Genomic DNA, 18338 nt, shown 5'->3' with positions numbered 1-18338 from the left:
CCTTTGATTCCAGATTCTCAGATGTGTCGATTGACAGTAAACTGAATATCTTTAGGTTTTATCAGATAAAACATTGATTGAGAAGATAATCTGCAGATGATCTGTCGCAGCCCTACTGTAAACATACACATCAATACAATGTGTTTGCATTTGTTATTAGAGAGAGAGATCAATAACACATCCACCAGTGGTTCCCAACCGGTGGATCGCAGTCCACTGAGTGGGGTCGCAAGCATTGGGGTCAACAAATTTGCCAATTTCCAGAACACCGCCTTTATTTTGAAACATCATTTCCTGCTTTCAAGTCAGTAGTGGCGCCACAATGTGCAGCTTTACATTACAAGTCTAGAGACCAGACCAGCTGACGTACTCTGTGTTTTAATGAAGTTTGAACGATTCACCATATAGTTCACAGCTCATAAATACTTCCTGTTGACCTGCAGTCATTAATCAAGCTGCTGCAGACAAAATAAGCAAAAGCACAGATGAGCTGTATTGACATTTAAAATGATTGATCAGCCAAAAAGCATCTAAAAAAGCTGCAAAAAATGTGTTTAATATGCTGGAAAGAAGCTGCAGTAAACTACTCACTGTGTTCACTAGCAAATGTTTTTTATGTGTACATGTAAGGACTTCACATAAAAAAACAACAATGATTTCTGCGACTTCACTGCAGCAGAGAGCAGAGACATCATGTGCCCGCCGCAGATCGTAACAGCGGGAGGCGAGCAGTAATCCATCGGAGAATGCATGGAGCTGCAGTTTGAGGGCAGCGGGGGGGGGAAACAAAAGGCGTGTTGTGTTTGCTGTAAGGAGCTCAGTGAGCAACGCTGCAGGGACTCTCTAATCAACAACCTCCACTTCTCAGAAAAGGACGCGCGCATAAAGCTGGACGCATTTATACCTGCTCAGATCAGATTGGCCTGAGCGGTAACGGATTTACTGCGGTCGCTGCACAGCATCTGTAACATCCAGTTTGTTTTGAACAAAGGCGCAAAGTGGAAATAATGTCACAGGATGATTCCTTTATTAATAAGATGACTTTTAACCAAATAAAACAGGTCACAGGTCTATATTTATATTCTACTGGAATATCTTTGCGTGATTTCCAGTTAAAAACTCCTTATTTATCTTCTACTGGTCCTTTCTGCAGCCCCTCAGTTCAGCCTCTGTCTGAAACAGGCCGTTTTAGCTCCTGTCTCTTTAAGGCCCCGCCTCCTGATGAGCCCACTCTGTTCTGATTGGTCAGCTTCAGGAAGCTTCCTCCGGCTCCGGAGGCTACGTAAACAAACTATAGTAGCAGGATTTCCTTCTTTACTCCAAATTTTAGATGTTTTTGCTTATTAGGAGGAGGCGGGTTGGGTGGACGGCTAGCTAATTTGCACATCTTTACATTTTTAGATTCACGTCGGGCATTTGAGCCGGTGATTTTTAACGTCACATCGGGATATTTTTACTGCATTTTTCTGTTTTAACCCTAACCAAGTGGTTTTTGTGCCTAAATGACAGGAGGTGAGAGTCACTGAGCAAAGAAACTCTTTCTCTTTACTAGAAGCTCTTTTCACCGACTTGAATGTAAACTCTGAGATGCATTAAAGGTGTGATTTGATATGTCCCGCTGTGTGTTTGCTAGCTAACGGCTGCTGCAGCCGCTCGATGTCAGCAGAGAAAACACAGACAGACAGATGAGAGAACGTAAGTAAAAGTACAATACAGAAACTTTTACGTAACAAATCCTGAAGGATCCTTAAATGTGGTTTCAAAATCCAATAAATGAGACGTCTTGTTGCATGAATATTTATAATAAAGGAGGGAGTTTGGCTACTATGAATGTTGAGTTTGTTCCACATTGTTTTAACATGTTTGTCCAAACTAAACAGGTGAAATAATAAAGCAACGCAGCAGGTTTATTAACACACTTTACTGTGTTGGTCATTTAACTATATTTTAGCACTAACAGCAGGATTTCGGGAAACTTGATGATTATCATGATAATATTGTTTTTACCAACGATAATTGTAACGTGAATATCTGATACCTGCACGTCCCTAGTTGAGAATCACACAACAACATACTGAACATCTGGTCAGTAACATCTGGAGTCCTGGCTGCAGACGACCCTGCAAACAACAATTTATCACGTGTTCTTGAACTTAAACAAACTTGGACGCCAACCAGCTGCTTGTGCTGTTTACATACAGAGCAATTTTCACTGAAAAGGCAAAAAAAGGGAAGAAAATATTGCATGAATCAATCAATATTCTATATTTTGATAACTGAATTATTGTTTTAGTCATTTTCTTAATGCTGGTTGATGGTTGCAGCTTCTTAAATTTGATGATTTGGAGCTTTTCTGTGTCACATACGACAGTAAACTGAATGTCTTTGGATTTTAATCTGTTGATCAGACAAAATGAGACATCTGAAGACCTCACAGTGGAATCTAAGGAATTATAACGGGCATTTTTCACTATTTTCTGACATTTTACAGTTGAAACCATTAATGAGAGCAACCTGGTGGACTGTAGAGCCCACTATCACTACATTTCTTGTTCCAGATGTTCTGCGTCTGTCAGATGGGTGATTATTGGGTCAATACAGTTCATGATTAGAATAAAGCAGCGTCCCCCTGTCAGACATGTTTGTTATTGACTATTTTGTTGCAGTTAGAGGACTTTACACACTGAATACGACACTATTCTTGATCTAAACTGCAGTGTGCATCATGTTTCACACAGAAGTCACTCTTTGTAACACTGGAAGAACAGGAAGTTACCCTCCTATTTTATCCTTTTGTTAAAAGTATCAAATGATTAAAAATAAAACACAGGAAGTTGACTTGAAAAGACTGTTTCTATGGTAACAACAATCATGTGTCCTCTCCACATTGTATGAATCTTTGTGCCTTTCACAATGAAAATGAACATCTTAATCAAGCACTCACAAGCTGTTAATTCTGTCAACACACGGACGTCCAAACTGCCTTTAAAAGTGCGATCAAAGAGCTGACGGCAGCTCAAAAATAAAAGCAGCAGCAGATTTGTGAGTCACGCCCCCCCCCCCATCCCCACCCCCCCGCTGTAGTATCAATAAGGTGTCGACATGTCCACCTGAGCCCAATCCTGTCAGTCAGAGCTGCTGCTGCTGCTGCCTTAAATTCATTTTTACATGACCACAAATACAAAATTAAACATTTCTACTGACCCCAGCATGAATATAACTGCACCAATCTCTCAGTCTCCACTTTGGTCCAGACTGAAATATCTCAACGACTATTTACATGGATTGGCGTGAAAGTTTGTATAAATATGATCCACTGACTCCTTAAAAAAAAAACACAATTTTGTACCATAATTGACCGCTCCAGTGCAAACCAATGGGTGACGTCACACCTTTCTACATCTATCTTCATATACAGTTTATCGTCCTGCCTCTAAACCAATGACTGATTGGCCAGTAGAAGCTATATATGTGTTGTGCTGATGTGCTTTATGTCTCTCCAAAGCAGGAATGTAGCTTCCATTTTTGGTCAAATTCGTTATCATCGTTGCCGTACATTTGACAAAAAGGAAGCAAATCTCTTCTACGAAACAGACAAGTGCCTCAAAAAAGGGGTTAATGTGCTGACCATTATTTCCCATCTCTTTCTCCCCTCATTTCCTGTCATCTTTCTACTGTCAGCCATCTAGTTGAAGCAAAAAAAAAACCCCTACTAACAGGGCCTCAAGACTGATGAGTGAAGAAGTTTGGAAAGGATATCTGCAGATTTCTTATATTTTTTTAAATGGTTATGGAAGATTTTGTGTCATTTTTGTGTTTACTGTCACTGAAAAACACCCTAATGTCTGGTTTCATGTGACAATAAATCTAAAAATAGCAACATTCACGCCTTTCGGACTCACCGTGGCCGTTTCCTTCGTTAAACGTACTGTTCTGGGCGACGATTCTGCTGCAGCCCAACGGAGGAAGCAGACAGAGCAGCAGCCACAGCATCCTTCCCGCCTTCTGTCAACCTGTCAACACAAACGAGAACAGAACAGAATAGATTAGAATAAACTTTATTGTCCAGCTGAGGCAGGAAAATTGTCCTTGGTCTCACCCAGGAAAATATAAACACAAGCATGTCCACGAGAGAAAAACATCACATTAACAGAAGACTATTACATTTGGGATATAAAAAACCCTTGTAGATCTTCTTCTTTGCCAGGGTTATTCTATAGAGCTGCCCTGAGGGGAGCAACTCAAACTGAGGGTGGAGAGGATGTGTTTTGTCACTGGTGATTGACAGCTGTGTACAGCTGTGCTGTAAAGGTCATCTGATGGCTTTTGTCGGCAGCCTGCTATCTTCCCCGCTGTCTCAACAATCCTGGTTAGTGTGTTTCTATTTAAAAACATAAATACCGAGCCCACAGACAAAAAATCTTTTTTAAAAAAACCCCACGCCACCTCATGATCTTACAGTGCTTTGCTCTCTGTGGGAAAGTCTAGCTCCCATGTGACCCATGAGTCCACCGACATGTGACCCAAAGAGAACTGGACATTTAGATTTTAAAGGACAGATGAGTGTTCACCCTGCAGCAGCGACACAGCATCGCTTCCTCCAGTCATGAGACACATCACAAGGGACAAAACCCCTTACTCCAGGCCTCCTCGCCCTCTTTTCAGCCCTCAAACCAATCCTCCCCTGTCCACCGACAATGTCGCAAGATGCTTTATCGGTGGGACGTCCTCCTGCTTGATTCCCACGCTTGTAGCACTGTACAGCACCGGTGAAAGACATCCTCAAAGCCGGCTCTTCCCGTGTGTAAAAGTAGTAATACCACAGGAAAAAATCCCTTTAGTATGGAAGTCTAAAGCAGCCAATATTAAAATTAAATCATTTAAATCAGACTGAAATGTACGGTGGTCACAAACATGTTGCAAATACAGAAAACACAACTAAAAGCTCTTATTTCTGCTTTTTATCTCCCTGCTCATGTGTGTAATTGTGAGAATATTTTGACTATTAATTGATTTTTGATTATTTCAGGATGTGAATGACAGTATTTAATAAATATGAACATTAAAGAATAAACAGATTTACAGCATTTTAACACCCTATCATGCAGTCATATCACTTTGGACTGATTATTTTTATTATCAATTAATCAATTGGTGGATAAATTGTCAGAAAATTGTGACAAATGGCCACCACAGTTTCCTACATGTCTTGTTTTGTCCAACCAACAGTCTACACCCAAAGATATTGAGTTTACTGTCATGTGTGACAAAGAAAAGCAGCAAATATTTACAATTCAGAAGCTGGAAACAGTTAATGTTTGGCTTTCTGCTTTAAAAAATGACAAAAAATTAGTTGATCATCAAAATAGTTGCTGGTTCATTTTCTGTTGCTCGACAAATTGGTTAATCGATTAGTCGTTTCAGAAGAAAGTCTATCAAAAGAAAGTAAACAAGAAATTATTTAAAACATTTTAAGAAAAAAACTCAGATTTCAGCTTCTGAAATTTGAATATTTGCTGGGTTTTTTTTGGTTTTCTATGATAAATTGAACTTTTGGGGATTTTACACTGTTGGTCAAACAAAAAATGTAATTTTAAGCCTTCACCTTGGATTCTGGGGTATTGCAATGGACATTTTTTTTGCTATTTTCTGACATTTTATGGTCTCACAATACCCTAGGATATAATACAGGCAGTATACTATTAGTGCGTAGACTGGAAGTGGGACAGAGCACAGGTCTTCATCTGTCCCTCAACATTAATTAGTCCTCTGCTTGTCAGAGCCAGAGATCTTTGGGTTTTAAGGGTCTGCTGAAAGCTCATTACTCTAATCGGCTTAGTCCAGTGAACCAATGTGCCAGAGACTACTGAGCATGTGTGGCATGTGAGGGCACACCGCACAAGTCATGACCACACCGATAAAAAGGTCGTACAAGTGTTTTATAGGTAGGATTTTGCATGCCAGTTTCCCATCAATCAACCGAAAATATCTCCTTAAAATCAGGTGTTTGATCAAATGGATGTTAGGTGGTGGACACAAAAAGGTTGCAACTCCGCTCCTCCTGCATTGTAAAATAACTGGAAGAAACCAAAAAACAGAAGTAAGCTCACGTCTATAAAATGGTATTTGAACCCTTCAGCTCACCACCCGCCATGAGTAAATTTAAGCTGCCAGAAGAGTTGCATACTTTTCAGCCACCGCAGGAACTTTCCAGGAGCTTTACCTGCACTTGGACTCAGGGAACCAGAGTCTAAATTTAGTTTCAAACCCAAAGAAAGAGGCTCTGCTCTGGAGGTTTGGATGGCCCAAAAACAACGATTATGCTTTATTTGGCAGGTGCTTTAATTGTAACGAAATTTCCTGGTAATTTGACATTTTACCGAGAGAGTGGTGCGATTTGGTACAAATTATACTAACACTCAAAATAACTGGGTTAAAATTTGACCCAGTTTGGGTCAGTACAACATTGGATTACCTCTACTCAGTAGCAATCTATTATTTTGGCCCAGTGTTACACACGACAAGCTTCAGCTCACTAATTGATTGTTTCTTGCACAAAACAATGTGCATATGTGACATTCAAAGATACACAAGTTATTAACAATCAATAACAAACTGTGACATGTAAGTTTTAAAATAGTAGAGCAGATTATAACAAGCTTTAGTTTGGGTATAAAAAAACAACAGTAAAATTAACTGGGTCAAAGCAACCCCTTATTTTCATTAACCCAGTATCGTGTTGGTAAAATTTTAATGTTGTGATTTTTAATGTGTTAGAAAAAACAGAAAAAGGTGTTAAGTTGGTTTCTAAGTGGTTGGTAAGTGCCGACTCATTATATTTGGGGTCATATGTAGTTGTTAATTTGCATAATTTTCAAACCAATGAATGAACAGTTACATAGTCACTCAAACAACCTAATATGCCAATACACACAAAACTGCACACTGAAAAGAAAGTGTATTTTCTGTCAGTCTAATTTATTAAGAATTTGTACAAATTAGCAACTAAATATGAACCCAATCTTATTAACTAAACCAGCTTAACTTTTTTTTTCTTATAATTTGTACCAAACTGCACCACTCTCTCTGTAAAATTAACTGTTAAATACCTGCAAGTTGCTCAGATTTCCAGGAAATCTGTATAAAATGAAGTGACCTGTCAGCTCACCTGCCAAAAAACTACCTAAATAACTACATAATAGCAGATAATAGCTGACAAGTTTTACATTCAACAGTTGTAAGAGCAAAACACCTGAATCATACTGTCGGTGTCCAGTTAATCACAGCCTTGGTATAATCACATTTGGACTAAGCAAATGTTTTGCTTGTTCCATTTCCTGTTTTGTCTCTTAACTTGCAGTTTCTATCACTGGCTAAAAGTAAATACAAGTAAAAAGCTGCAGTCCAACATCATAACAGTGTATAAATACAGAAAATCACAAAAAGCAGAATATGTGGAAGCTCTTATTTCTTCAGTGTTTAATTGATCACTAGGTGTGTTAAGCTGTGTTAAGCCAGGTGCTTAAATCACCTCCAAGTTGCATCGTCCTCCTTTCAATCGCACTATGTCTATGTCTCGGAGGTGACAAAATGATCATTAACCGATTAAGAGGAGTCAATCTGGCCCATGAAGTGTTTTGACATCCATCTAAGAGCTCTGAGGCTCATCAGGCCTTCCTCCATCTGCTCCATCCTCTTACTTACTGTTTGTACTTTTGTTTCCCTGATGATAAAATATCTAACATCTCTTCTTCTCTACGTCTTTATCATACTGTAGGTGTCCTGTTATATTGTCCTGTTCCAAGAAATTAATGTAGAACCTGCCAGCCAATCACAACATAGAATTTTTAGCAGCCATGTGGTATAAACACATTTGGACAAAGTTATGTTATTGACCTCAGCTGCCCGGCGAATGTTTTGCTTGTTCCATTTCCTGTTTTCTCTCTTAACTTGTGTTTCTATCGCTGGCTAAAGTAAATAAAAAGTTGCTGTCCTGGTTCTCTGTTTGTGTTGCTGTAGCTGTTTCTATGGTGAAAAGCTTCAAGGGCTTGATGCAGGTTATTACTTAATATAATATAATATACAGTATTATAAAAAAGGGCCATGTTCTGCACATTTCCAGGTCTATATTTATATTCTGGGTCTCTACTGGAATAAATCCTTGTTTATCTCATACTGACCCTCAGCAAGGTGGAATAAAACGTCTAAAACAAAGCCTTCAGAGCAGGATGAAGCCCTGGATTTTGACTAGTAGGCAGCATTTCTACATATGTTAACTTTTGGAGTTTTGACCATGTTTGACATCTGAAATCATAACAGTATATAACCACAAACAGCTGAATATTTTCCCCTTTATTCAACATGAATTAAAACACCTTTTCACTCATCTATGTAATGTAACACACACCTTATTAATAATATAAGTTGGAAGCTCTTGTCTCTTGAGTCTTTAATTGATCGTTAGGTGTGTTAAGCTGTGTTAAGCCGGGGGTTTAAAACACCTCTGTGCCGCGGTCTGTTAGTTTAAGGTGACTGATAGTCCTCATTAAACGGGTTTAGAGGAGTTCATCTGGTTATTGAAGCGTCTTTGACGTTCATCTCAGAGCTCTGAGGCTCATAAGACCCTCCATCCTCCATCTGCTGAGAGCTGCTTGCTCTTCTTCTTTGTTTCCCTGATGATAAAATATCTAATATCTCTTCTTCTCTAAATCTTCATCTTCTTCAATTATTCCTGACTGCTGCCTTTTTATCTTCCTTCTCTTCTTCAGTTCTTTGTTCCTCACATCTTTCCATTGTTCTGTCTTTTTACATTTCCTTGCTTACAGTTTCCTTTCTTTTCATTTTCTGTTCTTTCGCTGTTTTTCTTTTTACTCCCATCCTCTTCATTTTTCCTTCTTTATTCTGGTCCTTCGTTCTTTGCTTTCATCCATCATCATCATCATTCCTCATTTCTCTCCTTTATTCTTCTCTCCTTTATTTCAAGCATGCAAATACCCAGAAACTGGAAAATGTATTATTATTCTTTAAATCATCAGTACTTTTTCTGTGGATACTTAATATTTAAGCAGTAAAATGTACTCGTGTGTTTCTCTGGACTCGCTGCATCTGCTTCAGTGAAGGATGTAAGAACCACCTGCTGCTGGAAGCTGCTCGAGCATCAGCCGAGATCAGAAAATACCAGACATGAAACAACGAAACCAGCGTTACGTAAATGACCAACGTGAAGATTGTGTGAGCTGGAGGCAGTTATGGAGTCACATGGGAGCTTAGGGGTCTTAAAAGACTGCTCTTATGAGGGGAAGAACGACAGAAATGACATGCAGCGGCAGCAGCTGCAGCCGCCGCTGATCCTCGAGCAACAAGTTAACAAGCACAGTGAATAATCCCGGCCTTGATCTTGCAGGAGAGGAGGATTAAAACGAGGCCTTGTTGGGTTTTATCTTGAAGACTCTGCTCACACTGACAATCCACAAGCCACAACGACACAAGATGACACAAGATAACACAAGATAAGTAAGGGATAATGCCTGATGAGGTGTCCGTTATCAGGAATTAATGGGTGACGGGGAGGCCACCACACGGATACCACGGTCGCTCGCCAAAGAAAAAGACCATTAATTTATATTTTCATGCGTTTTGCAATCAAAACCTTAAGTTTTTCACAAGCCAGTGTCCCTGGTAACACCTAAGGGTTTGACTAATACCTGGAACAATCATTACCACCTCATAAGGTTCTGCAATGGAAACGTTGTTCACTACTCCAGTAAATAGGATGAACCTTAGATACTATAATGTTAGACTAGCAAGACTCAAAATCAATAATGTTGCGTACGGTTGACAAACAGGAAATATAATTTGACAGTATGTTTAACAACAACAAGACGCGCTAGCTATCTAGCCGTGTCACTGTCCCCACATCTATCAAGATGTCGGCCACAGCCTGAAGTAGCGAGTTGAACAGCGAATAGGATGTAAGATGATAGTTTAGGGCAGCAACTAACGATTATTTTTATTGACAATTAATCTGTTGATGCTTTTCTCCATTAATCGATTAGTTGTTAGTAGTTCGACCATAAAATGTCAGTAAATGAACCACAGATGACGTCCTCAAATGTCCACAACCCAAAAATATCCAGTTTACTGTCAAAGACGACTAAAGAAACCAGAAAATATTCACATTTAAGAAACTGGGATCAGAGAATTTGGACATTTTTGCTCTTAAAAATGACTCAAAACGATTAATTGATTATCAAAATAGTTGTTTATCAACTTATTGTTCCACTGAAACATGTTACTTTGAAAAAAATATTTCCCACTCACATGTTTCATTTAACGGGGGAACAATTTGTTAGCGAATGAAGTTCAATTCACAGCTTCCTGTCTTACAAAACTGATTTAACTTTGCAGAGGGAAAAACCCCCGTACGACGTCTCCTACATGTGACTCCTCCGTCTTTCTGAATCTTTATTTTTTTTCCCTCCACTGTATGACCTGAAATACCCCAGACGACTCGTATAAACTGAGGAATGTCTGCAGCTGTCCGTTCGTGCTCCAGAAATACTGAAAAAAGGCATTTGATGCAGCGTAAAGATATTTAGACATCAAAAGGTTTCATTCAATTCAGTGTGAAGTCACGGATTTATACTTTCACATTGTAGCCGCGACGGTTTATTTTTCTATTAAAGCTATATCACATGAGGTGTGACTTGCATAACATCCACTTGGATTAGAATTGTTTACACTTGTGATTACCAATTAATTGAGATCGTTCATCACAGCTCTGTAAAGCCACATGGTGCGTGTTACTCTTTCTGAGTGGATCATTATGTAGCTTTACAGGCTGAGGACTTTGAAGCCTTGACTGAATACTCCTCATGCTCACACACACACACACACACACACACAGATCAGAGGACAAACTGTATCTGTGTACAATAGCAGCAGGACTTTGACGGTCAACATATTATCAGGACCCGAACTCCTTGATATTATCAGAAACATGAGTTACAGCTTGTTCAAAGTCCTCAAGATCGACCAAATTTCCAGAAAATCTAAAGAAAATGTGAGTTAATGCTCGTTTCAATCCACTCCGTCGCAGAAGAAGAAGACACAACGAGATGACGTCGTTAAAAGAGCGTCAGTCAAAGCTCAAATGATGGAAAACGTGATGGAAATATGACGTTTCTGTTTGTTTCATGTATTGACGTGAGGAAGGTTACAGTCAGATCTGATGTTTTCAGCTCTTCGTGCTTCGTGTACGTCATCGTTTCTTCTTCTTTATTATTCATGCTAACATGCTTAAGGCAACCAGGAATGCGGTCACTGGTTTCAGAGCTGATGGTTTGAACTTTTCAACTTCCAAGAGGCACAAAACAAAGATGGCCACTATCTCCTCGACTCTTCTGCTCTTCATTGAATCAAAATGCATCACGTCTAAAGAGTAAACTAACCTGTGGAAGTGACTACTTAATTACAGCAGTGAGAAGCTTCCAATTGAGCGCACAACATAAACCTTTAAGATATTTTAAAGAATTCATTCATATTTTCAAGAGGAGAGTCGAGCGACCTCAGAAAAAAATCGTTTTGTTAAATGAAGCTGCACACGCCGAGCCTTCACGCATCTAATTAAAGACAACGAGTATTTTCATCCTGAATGTTAAGAATTTTGATTTAATGAAGCATCACGCGTGATAACTTGATCACATTACTGTTTATGAGGGGTCGGACAGGATGACGCTGGATTAGATTAACCGTGACCTGTGTCGGTGTGTGACGGACGCGCTCATGAATCAACTCTGAGACGCCGTATGATGTTTACATGACTCCATGAAGGAGACGTGGGAGGAAGTTTTAGCCGGCTGCTCGCTCTGAACCAAAAATAGCTTCCAAAATACTATTTATCAATTTGGAGAAATTAACTCGTTAACTCATTAAGACGTCTTTTAATTCATTTAAAAATTTTGTGTTTTCTATGTTTAATTCAATATCAGAGATCCCAAAAACAGGACTGAAATCTCAAGATTGACAAACATTTTTCTGTTATTTGTTTTCTCAATCGAAATGTGAAAATAAGAATTTGGTTCCACCGAGTTAATGAGGAAAAGACATGTGCTGTTCATTTAAACTGCTGTGGCTGTGTACATTTACTCAAGAACTGTACTTTAGTACAAGTTTGAGATACTTTTACTTGAGTTTTTCCATTTTAGAGAAAGATCCTGGTCTCTGTTTAATACAGAAAGTCTGCAGTGACTTGAAGCTCAACATGCGATCTCTCATCAACCTGAACACACACAGGACTGCAAAGATTAAATAAAACATTACCTGTGAACATAATGCAGGCATTAGACAATGTAATTAAGAAAGCAATTTAGTTGTGTATGCATGTATTTTCTAGGAGACATGGTTGGAGAAGAGTACCTGCAGGAAAACAGGATTTTAAGCGTGTGTGTGTGTGTGTGTGTGTGCGTGTGTGTGTGTGTGTGTGTGTAGCTGAAGCTGGAAAACATGACATCCCAGCTGTCAAAACGACACCAGAGCACAACATTAACGCGTCAATAAATGTCTCCGCACACAACAGAGACAGAAGCGCCGACACAGTCTAAAGAGCAGCTGTAATAAACGCCTGCGGCTGACAGTCATGACAGTCAGGTTCATCTGATACATGAACGCAGCGTCCGCTCTGCTCTGCTCTGCCTCCTGGGTTATGTCAGGTTATCTTTATTGTCCCACTAGGGCATATAATAATAATAATATTTGTAACTTGAATAAGTAATACATTCTGAGTTATTTAACATCTGGCCCTTTGAGGGCAACGATTATGCTGATGTGGCCCTCAGCACTAGGGGATATTTGATTTGCAGACAGGGTTCACATGAAGAACTAGTGCAAGGAAATGGAAATTAATACCAAGTACAAATGTGCCACAGTAGTGCAAGGAGTGCTATTTGCCGTTAAGCATGTCAGTAGCATTTAGGATGAAGGAGACGTATCTTTCAGTCCTCCAAACGGGAACCATGACACGACGGTGGGAGAGCTTAAACTCCTTCTGCAGTCCAATATAGCGACCTGAGGACCTGCCTGTTATAAATGACTAAACTTAACTTTAAGACTTCCAAGTCTATTCTTATCGGACAGATTTAAGTTTCCAAACCAAGCAGTAACATAAAAAGGTTTAAACAGATTCAGTGAAACTTCTTCTGAGAGTCATCATCTCAGAGTCATCATCTCTTTGCTGGAGCTTATTAGAGGCACAGAAACACAGTTTGTTATCAAGAACAATATCCAGATATGTGTAGCTGTGTGTGATGTGAAGACTTGGTGATCATGTCTTCTGTTTTTGACACATTTAGATGGAGGAAAGACTCATCGAACACTCTTCCCTTCAAGAAGAGGCTGACAATAACAGAATAATCAGCAAACTTAAGGATGCAAGATAAGACGGAGAGAGAGAGAGAGCCGGTGGAAGAGTAGAGCACACACACACACACACACACACACACACACACACACACACACACAGTGACCTAGCAGTTAAAAAGTCCATAATCCAACTAATCAGGTTAGGATCGAGTTTAAAACAACAGATAAGCCTCTTTACGAGCAGGAATGGCCTGATGGTGCTGAGTGCTGAAGAGAAATCAATACATAAGAGTCCGGTACGAGACTTTGAGGGTCCAGCGTAACGACAGCATCCTCCACACCTCTACCAGGCCTGTACGAAGACTGTGACGGATCTAGTCGTCCTTCAACCTGCATTAAAAACTTCATTCTTGACAAGCTTCTCAAATGACTTCATAACTAAAGAAATTAAAGCTTTTGTTTTCTGTCACATTTGGTTTAATCATCTTGTATCTGTTAAAATGTTTTTGTGCTTATATTGTATTATTGTTGTTAAGGACCCCCTTCAAAATGAGATGGTACATCTCAAGGTGTTACTCCTAATAAAGTCCCTCCTCCCCCCCCCCCAAAAAAAAGCTACTGGTCTGAAATCATTTAACACTTTAGGGGTTAAATAATGTGTTTCCAAAGCTTAGGGACCTTCTGCAGCTTAACAGACTGTATAAAAATATACTGAAAGATGCTACAAAGCTGGTCTGCACAAGTTTTCTGTACCTGGCCACAGATGTCGTCAGGTCCTGAGCTCTTAGTCTCCATATGTCTGAAGAGCTTTTCCACTTTCTTCATATCAAGATCAAATGCTGGAGAAGCTGTGGTCTTTTATCTCTTTTATCTGTGCAGTAAAATCAAGATTACTGTAGATAAAAACCATTTAGTTAATCAGCTAGGAGTTAAAACCATCCCGAGCAACCCCCCCCCCCCCCCCCCCCCCCCCCACCTCTTATCCTGTGATCCTGTCTTAGTTCTCACTCTGTTCCAGGCTCTCTTTAAGATGTTTCTGCTGAGCTCTGCCTCAGTATTATCCTCATACCTCAGTTGAGCCTTTTTTATATTTCACCTCCTCACCTCCTGCTTTGATTCATTAAAAGCATTTTTCCTTCTACAGATCAGACCTTTAATGTCTTTGGAAATCGGTTGTTTGTTCGGAAAAATCTTCTTTGGTAGGAAATACAGAGTCTTGACAAAAGGAGACGTAGCTACACACAACGTCTGAATGTTCATCAGTATCAGAGGAGTCCAAACACCCCTGGAGGGCAAGAGAACCGTCCTTAGTCCAGACCTTGACCTGCCTTTGAATCGTCTTCTCCCTCCCCAGAACCCAGAGCAGGTCCCGCCTTAGACTAACACCGATTTCTAACTGGATGTGATGCGAACATCAGATTATTTCAGTGTTTCCCAATAAAAATGTCTTAACCTGCCACGTGTGTCAGCGACCAGGCTGAGCGACATGTCACTTGCCCGGGCTCTATTTTTGCAAAGTTTCGCTCACTTAACCCTGTTTTCATTGGTCAAAATCAACGCTGATGTCCTTGACGTTTCTGTTTCCCCTCCAGCTGAAATATAATATTTGGAGCATCAGGAGAGATGGATTACAATATCTGTGTCAGTTTAAAGATGGTGTCAGCAGCAGATTTGATGTCATGTAAACAACGGTAACGAATAGTTGGCCTTACTGACAGACAATAGCTCTACATCAGGAAGGCACAGCCGCTCACCCTCAGTAACATCACTGCACCATCTACGGTTCATGTACAAGCGAACCCCCCCCCCCCCCCCCCCAGCCAGACAGGAGCCCCGAAGCTGTTAATATACAAAGTTGAGTCTGTGTCCAAGCCGGTGAGCCAAGTTTCGGGGAATGCAATAAGACAGGGCGTCCCTAGAATCGTGTAAATGTTTGACATTTCCTCGTAACTCGTCAACATGTTCCTCAAGGTTTGAACATTTGCCAGGATTATAGGAGGCAGAGGAACACGCTTCCTGATGCATTGACGCACGCCGTCTTTCTTTCCTCATTTCCTGACATGCGACACGCGACTTTCCAAAGTTATTATCGGTCCAAATAAATATCTCCTGGTTCAGGTTTTGATCCAACAAAGAGAGCAATGGGATCATCCAGGTCCTGGTGGTTCCATTGTAATCCAGGGTGAAACTCACACGTGTGCTTGATTGTTTGGGAATGCTGGTAACTCCGGACAAAGTTCACAATAATTGTCAAAAGTAAACCTTTAAAAACATAAAGAGGAAAAGGATCAAACTCACCGTGGAGACAAACTTTTAAAACAAATGACATAAGAAACACCTGCTGCTGGTCGCCACAAGAGCATCGCCGCCTAATATGTGATCTCTATCTGATCCTCACGTGCTTCACCTGTTGCCATGACGACCAGCTCTCTACCTACATGTCCCCCCCCCCCCCCCCCCCCCCCCGTTCCCTGTCGCTTCAGAGGAGCGAGGTCCTGAGCTGAAAGGCGTACTGAGGATCCAGAGACTGACAGGTAAATCTATACGACCACATCCTGAGGCTTAATGTGAAGCGACGGCACACGCTGGTTCACACGGACTGAACACACTCGACAGGAAGTCCACACACACATGAAGAAAGGATGACGTGCACTCAGATGATACGACAGGAATAGACACTTTCCCTCAGATACCACAATCAATCAATCATTCATTAATTGGTTTTTGATCCACAGAAAGAAAACAGCTAATTAGCATCAACTTCAATTAATTACTTTGGACATTTCTGGCTGTAGAAGATAATTAAAATCACTATATGTGTCACCCAGACATGTCATATATCAGCCTCTTTCTAATTAGAAATGCCATCATTTTACAAGTAAGTTGTCTTATACTCTGTTCTTCCAGCTGCCCCTCCAGTACTTCACTAGAAATGATCTCAGACCTTTGCTATTCTTTTCTTTAAATTTAATTTTTAAACTTAATTTATTATAAATTTGTTAATTAAAGAAATTGGACTGAATGAACCGCACAAGAATTTAAATGCAAATGTACTTTGTTCCTGTGCAAATGGTTATAAAGTCTCTTGACTCTTGAATCTATAAGATTCTCTACGAGACTTTTTGTGTAAAACATTAATAAAAATGTAAATGTTGTAATTTTTTTGGTCTTTATGTCCAGAAGTTTTTTAATGCAGCACAAATCTCCAAACATGAGTGTACAGAGGAGACTGTCAGCGTTCCAGCGATATAAGAAGCATGTTGATGAGACGTTCTGAGCCTTAGTGACGTCTCAACACGTATTGATTTGATCGCTCACTGATCGGCATCAGTGTACGCATAAATACGTTTACTGACGTCATTCTGATCGATCGAGTCGTGATGTTTGTTTACATGATGGTGAACTTGTGTTTGTCTCTCAGCAACTGGAGAAAAAGGCATAAATGTGATGATTATGAACCAAAGTGGATTTACTGACGCTGAAGACGGGGAGTTTCTGCTGATTTTTACACTATGTGCTGGTTTCACACAGTTACGATTCTGAGATTACACATTTTGACAGAAATTGCATCCTTCTGGCACAAAGCAAATTCTACTTTTGCTCAAATATTTGCTGTTTTATCCTCCATCTGCTGGACGTTTCTCCTTTTTTTGCCTCAATTAAGATTAAGAAGCAGCCTGAAGAAGAATAACCGACACTCAAAAGTGTCTCTTTGATGTGTAAAACTGATGTAGATGTATAAACTACATGTATAAATACTGTATGAATACACTGTATAAACCTCACGCATACTTCAGACCATTTTTTACGTAGTTGTGTGTATGTTTTTGTGCAAAATAATGAACTGGGCATTATAAATTCCTGTAAAATCATATGGATATTAAGTGGGGACTTTGATTTTGAATGGTGCATGCAGCCACTTGCTGTGTTATTCTCCGTCTACTTCATATGCTTCCTGAAGTGTTGCTAATGTATTTTATATGGGAGTTAATATGTTGGAATAGAGTTTGAACGCTTTTCTGTAAAAGGGACAGAATTTAACAAGTGTTTAATTTTATGAACTGTGTTTCACATCTAGAAATCATAGAAACATACACCCGCTATCGTCAGGATTTCATTTTCTCTCTCAAAAATAAATCACACAGCTGACACATCTGCCAACAACACAGGAACTCAGTTTGAACCAGGAGTCAGTTTGCACTTTCATATATCGAGTGTTAAACCTCTCTGGAGGTGTTAGAGCTTAAAAAGTTATTGAACGCAGCAGCAGAGTGAAGTCTGGATCTCAGATATGTGAAAAGATGCTGAACTATGAGCAGAGATGTACAGCGTGTTGGTGTTTTGATCCTCCACCAAACTCTACTGGGTTCTGTGTCATAATTGTCAAAAGTCTTCAACATTTTTCTCAACGTTTCTCAGGCTTTTGAGCAGCAAAGAAGTCAAAGGATTAGCCTGAGTGCAATACAAATTTAAAACAGGATGTACAGTATTTTACTCTGGTTCGTGTGTATGTGCAGCTCAGGTGGCTAAAAATGTGTTGTTTCTTTACATGAAAACCATCTTTTAACAGTAAAACGTTTTGGGTTTTTTTTTTTGGTTCCTCCTGCAGGTTCCAGAGCTTCGTTACTCTACAATAATTTGTAAGAGCATTTTAAGTTTCAATGCATTTGAAAACCACCACTTAACATTAAAAAGGTGCAATATATAAGAATTATGTAAGAATGTTACTTTGAAACATTCAAAAAAAAAAACTAAAATTATCAACACAATTTCAAGAAATAATAAAATTAGACCTTTCCCGACTTTCTCGGTTGTCTATAACAGCCTGTGGACTGATTTCTATGTAAGAGACTCAGTTTTGCCAGGAAAATAAAAAGGATGTGACGTTTATGTGCGCTCTCGAGCGCCTTGACTCTCTCTCCCCCTACAGCGCCGACAGGGTGCAACGCTAGCTAACGTTAGCTTAGAAACGGAGTCCG

At 39.8% G+C, this 18338-nt stretch overlaps 2 protein-coding genes across 5 annotated transcripts in view; both read right to left on the bottom strand.

The window, feature by feature from the left end:
- LOC122976244 overlaps positions 1-18338 on the bottom strand; it is a 1153509-nt gene that overhangs the window by 230175 nt on the left and 904996 nt on the right. The window lies entirely within an intron of this gene.
- The window catches only part of LOC122976264 (growth hormone receptor-like), a 64104-nt gene that overhangs the window by 14470 nt on the left and 31296 nt on the right, over positions 1-18338 (bottom strand). For all 4 annotated transcript variants that reach the window (XM_044344664.1, XM_044344666.1, XM_044344665.1 and 1 more), the window contains one exon: positions 3903-4013. In XM_044344664.1, the coding sequence (XP_044200599.1) occupies positions 3903-3993 (91 nt within the window). In that variant the 5' untranslated portion in view covers positions 3994-4013. The remainder of the gene's footprint in view (positions 1-3902; positions 4014-18338) is intronic.

The sequence above is a fragment of the Thunnus albacares genome, chromosome 24 (assembly GCF_914725855.1).
Source record: "Thunnus albacares chromosome 24, fThuAlb1.1, whole genome shotgun sequence".
Lineage (NCBI taxonomy): Eukaryota > Metazoa > Chordata > Actinopteri > Scombriformes > Scombridae > Thunnus > Thunnus albacares.
The sequence above is the reverse complement of the archived record's forward strand: the minus strand, read 5'-3'. Positions and strand labels throughout refer to the sequence as shown.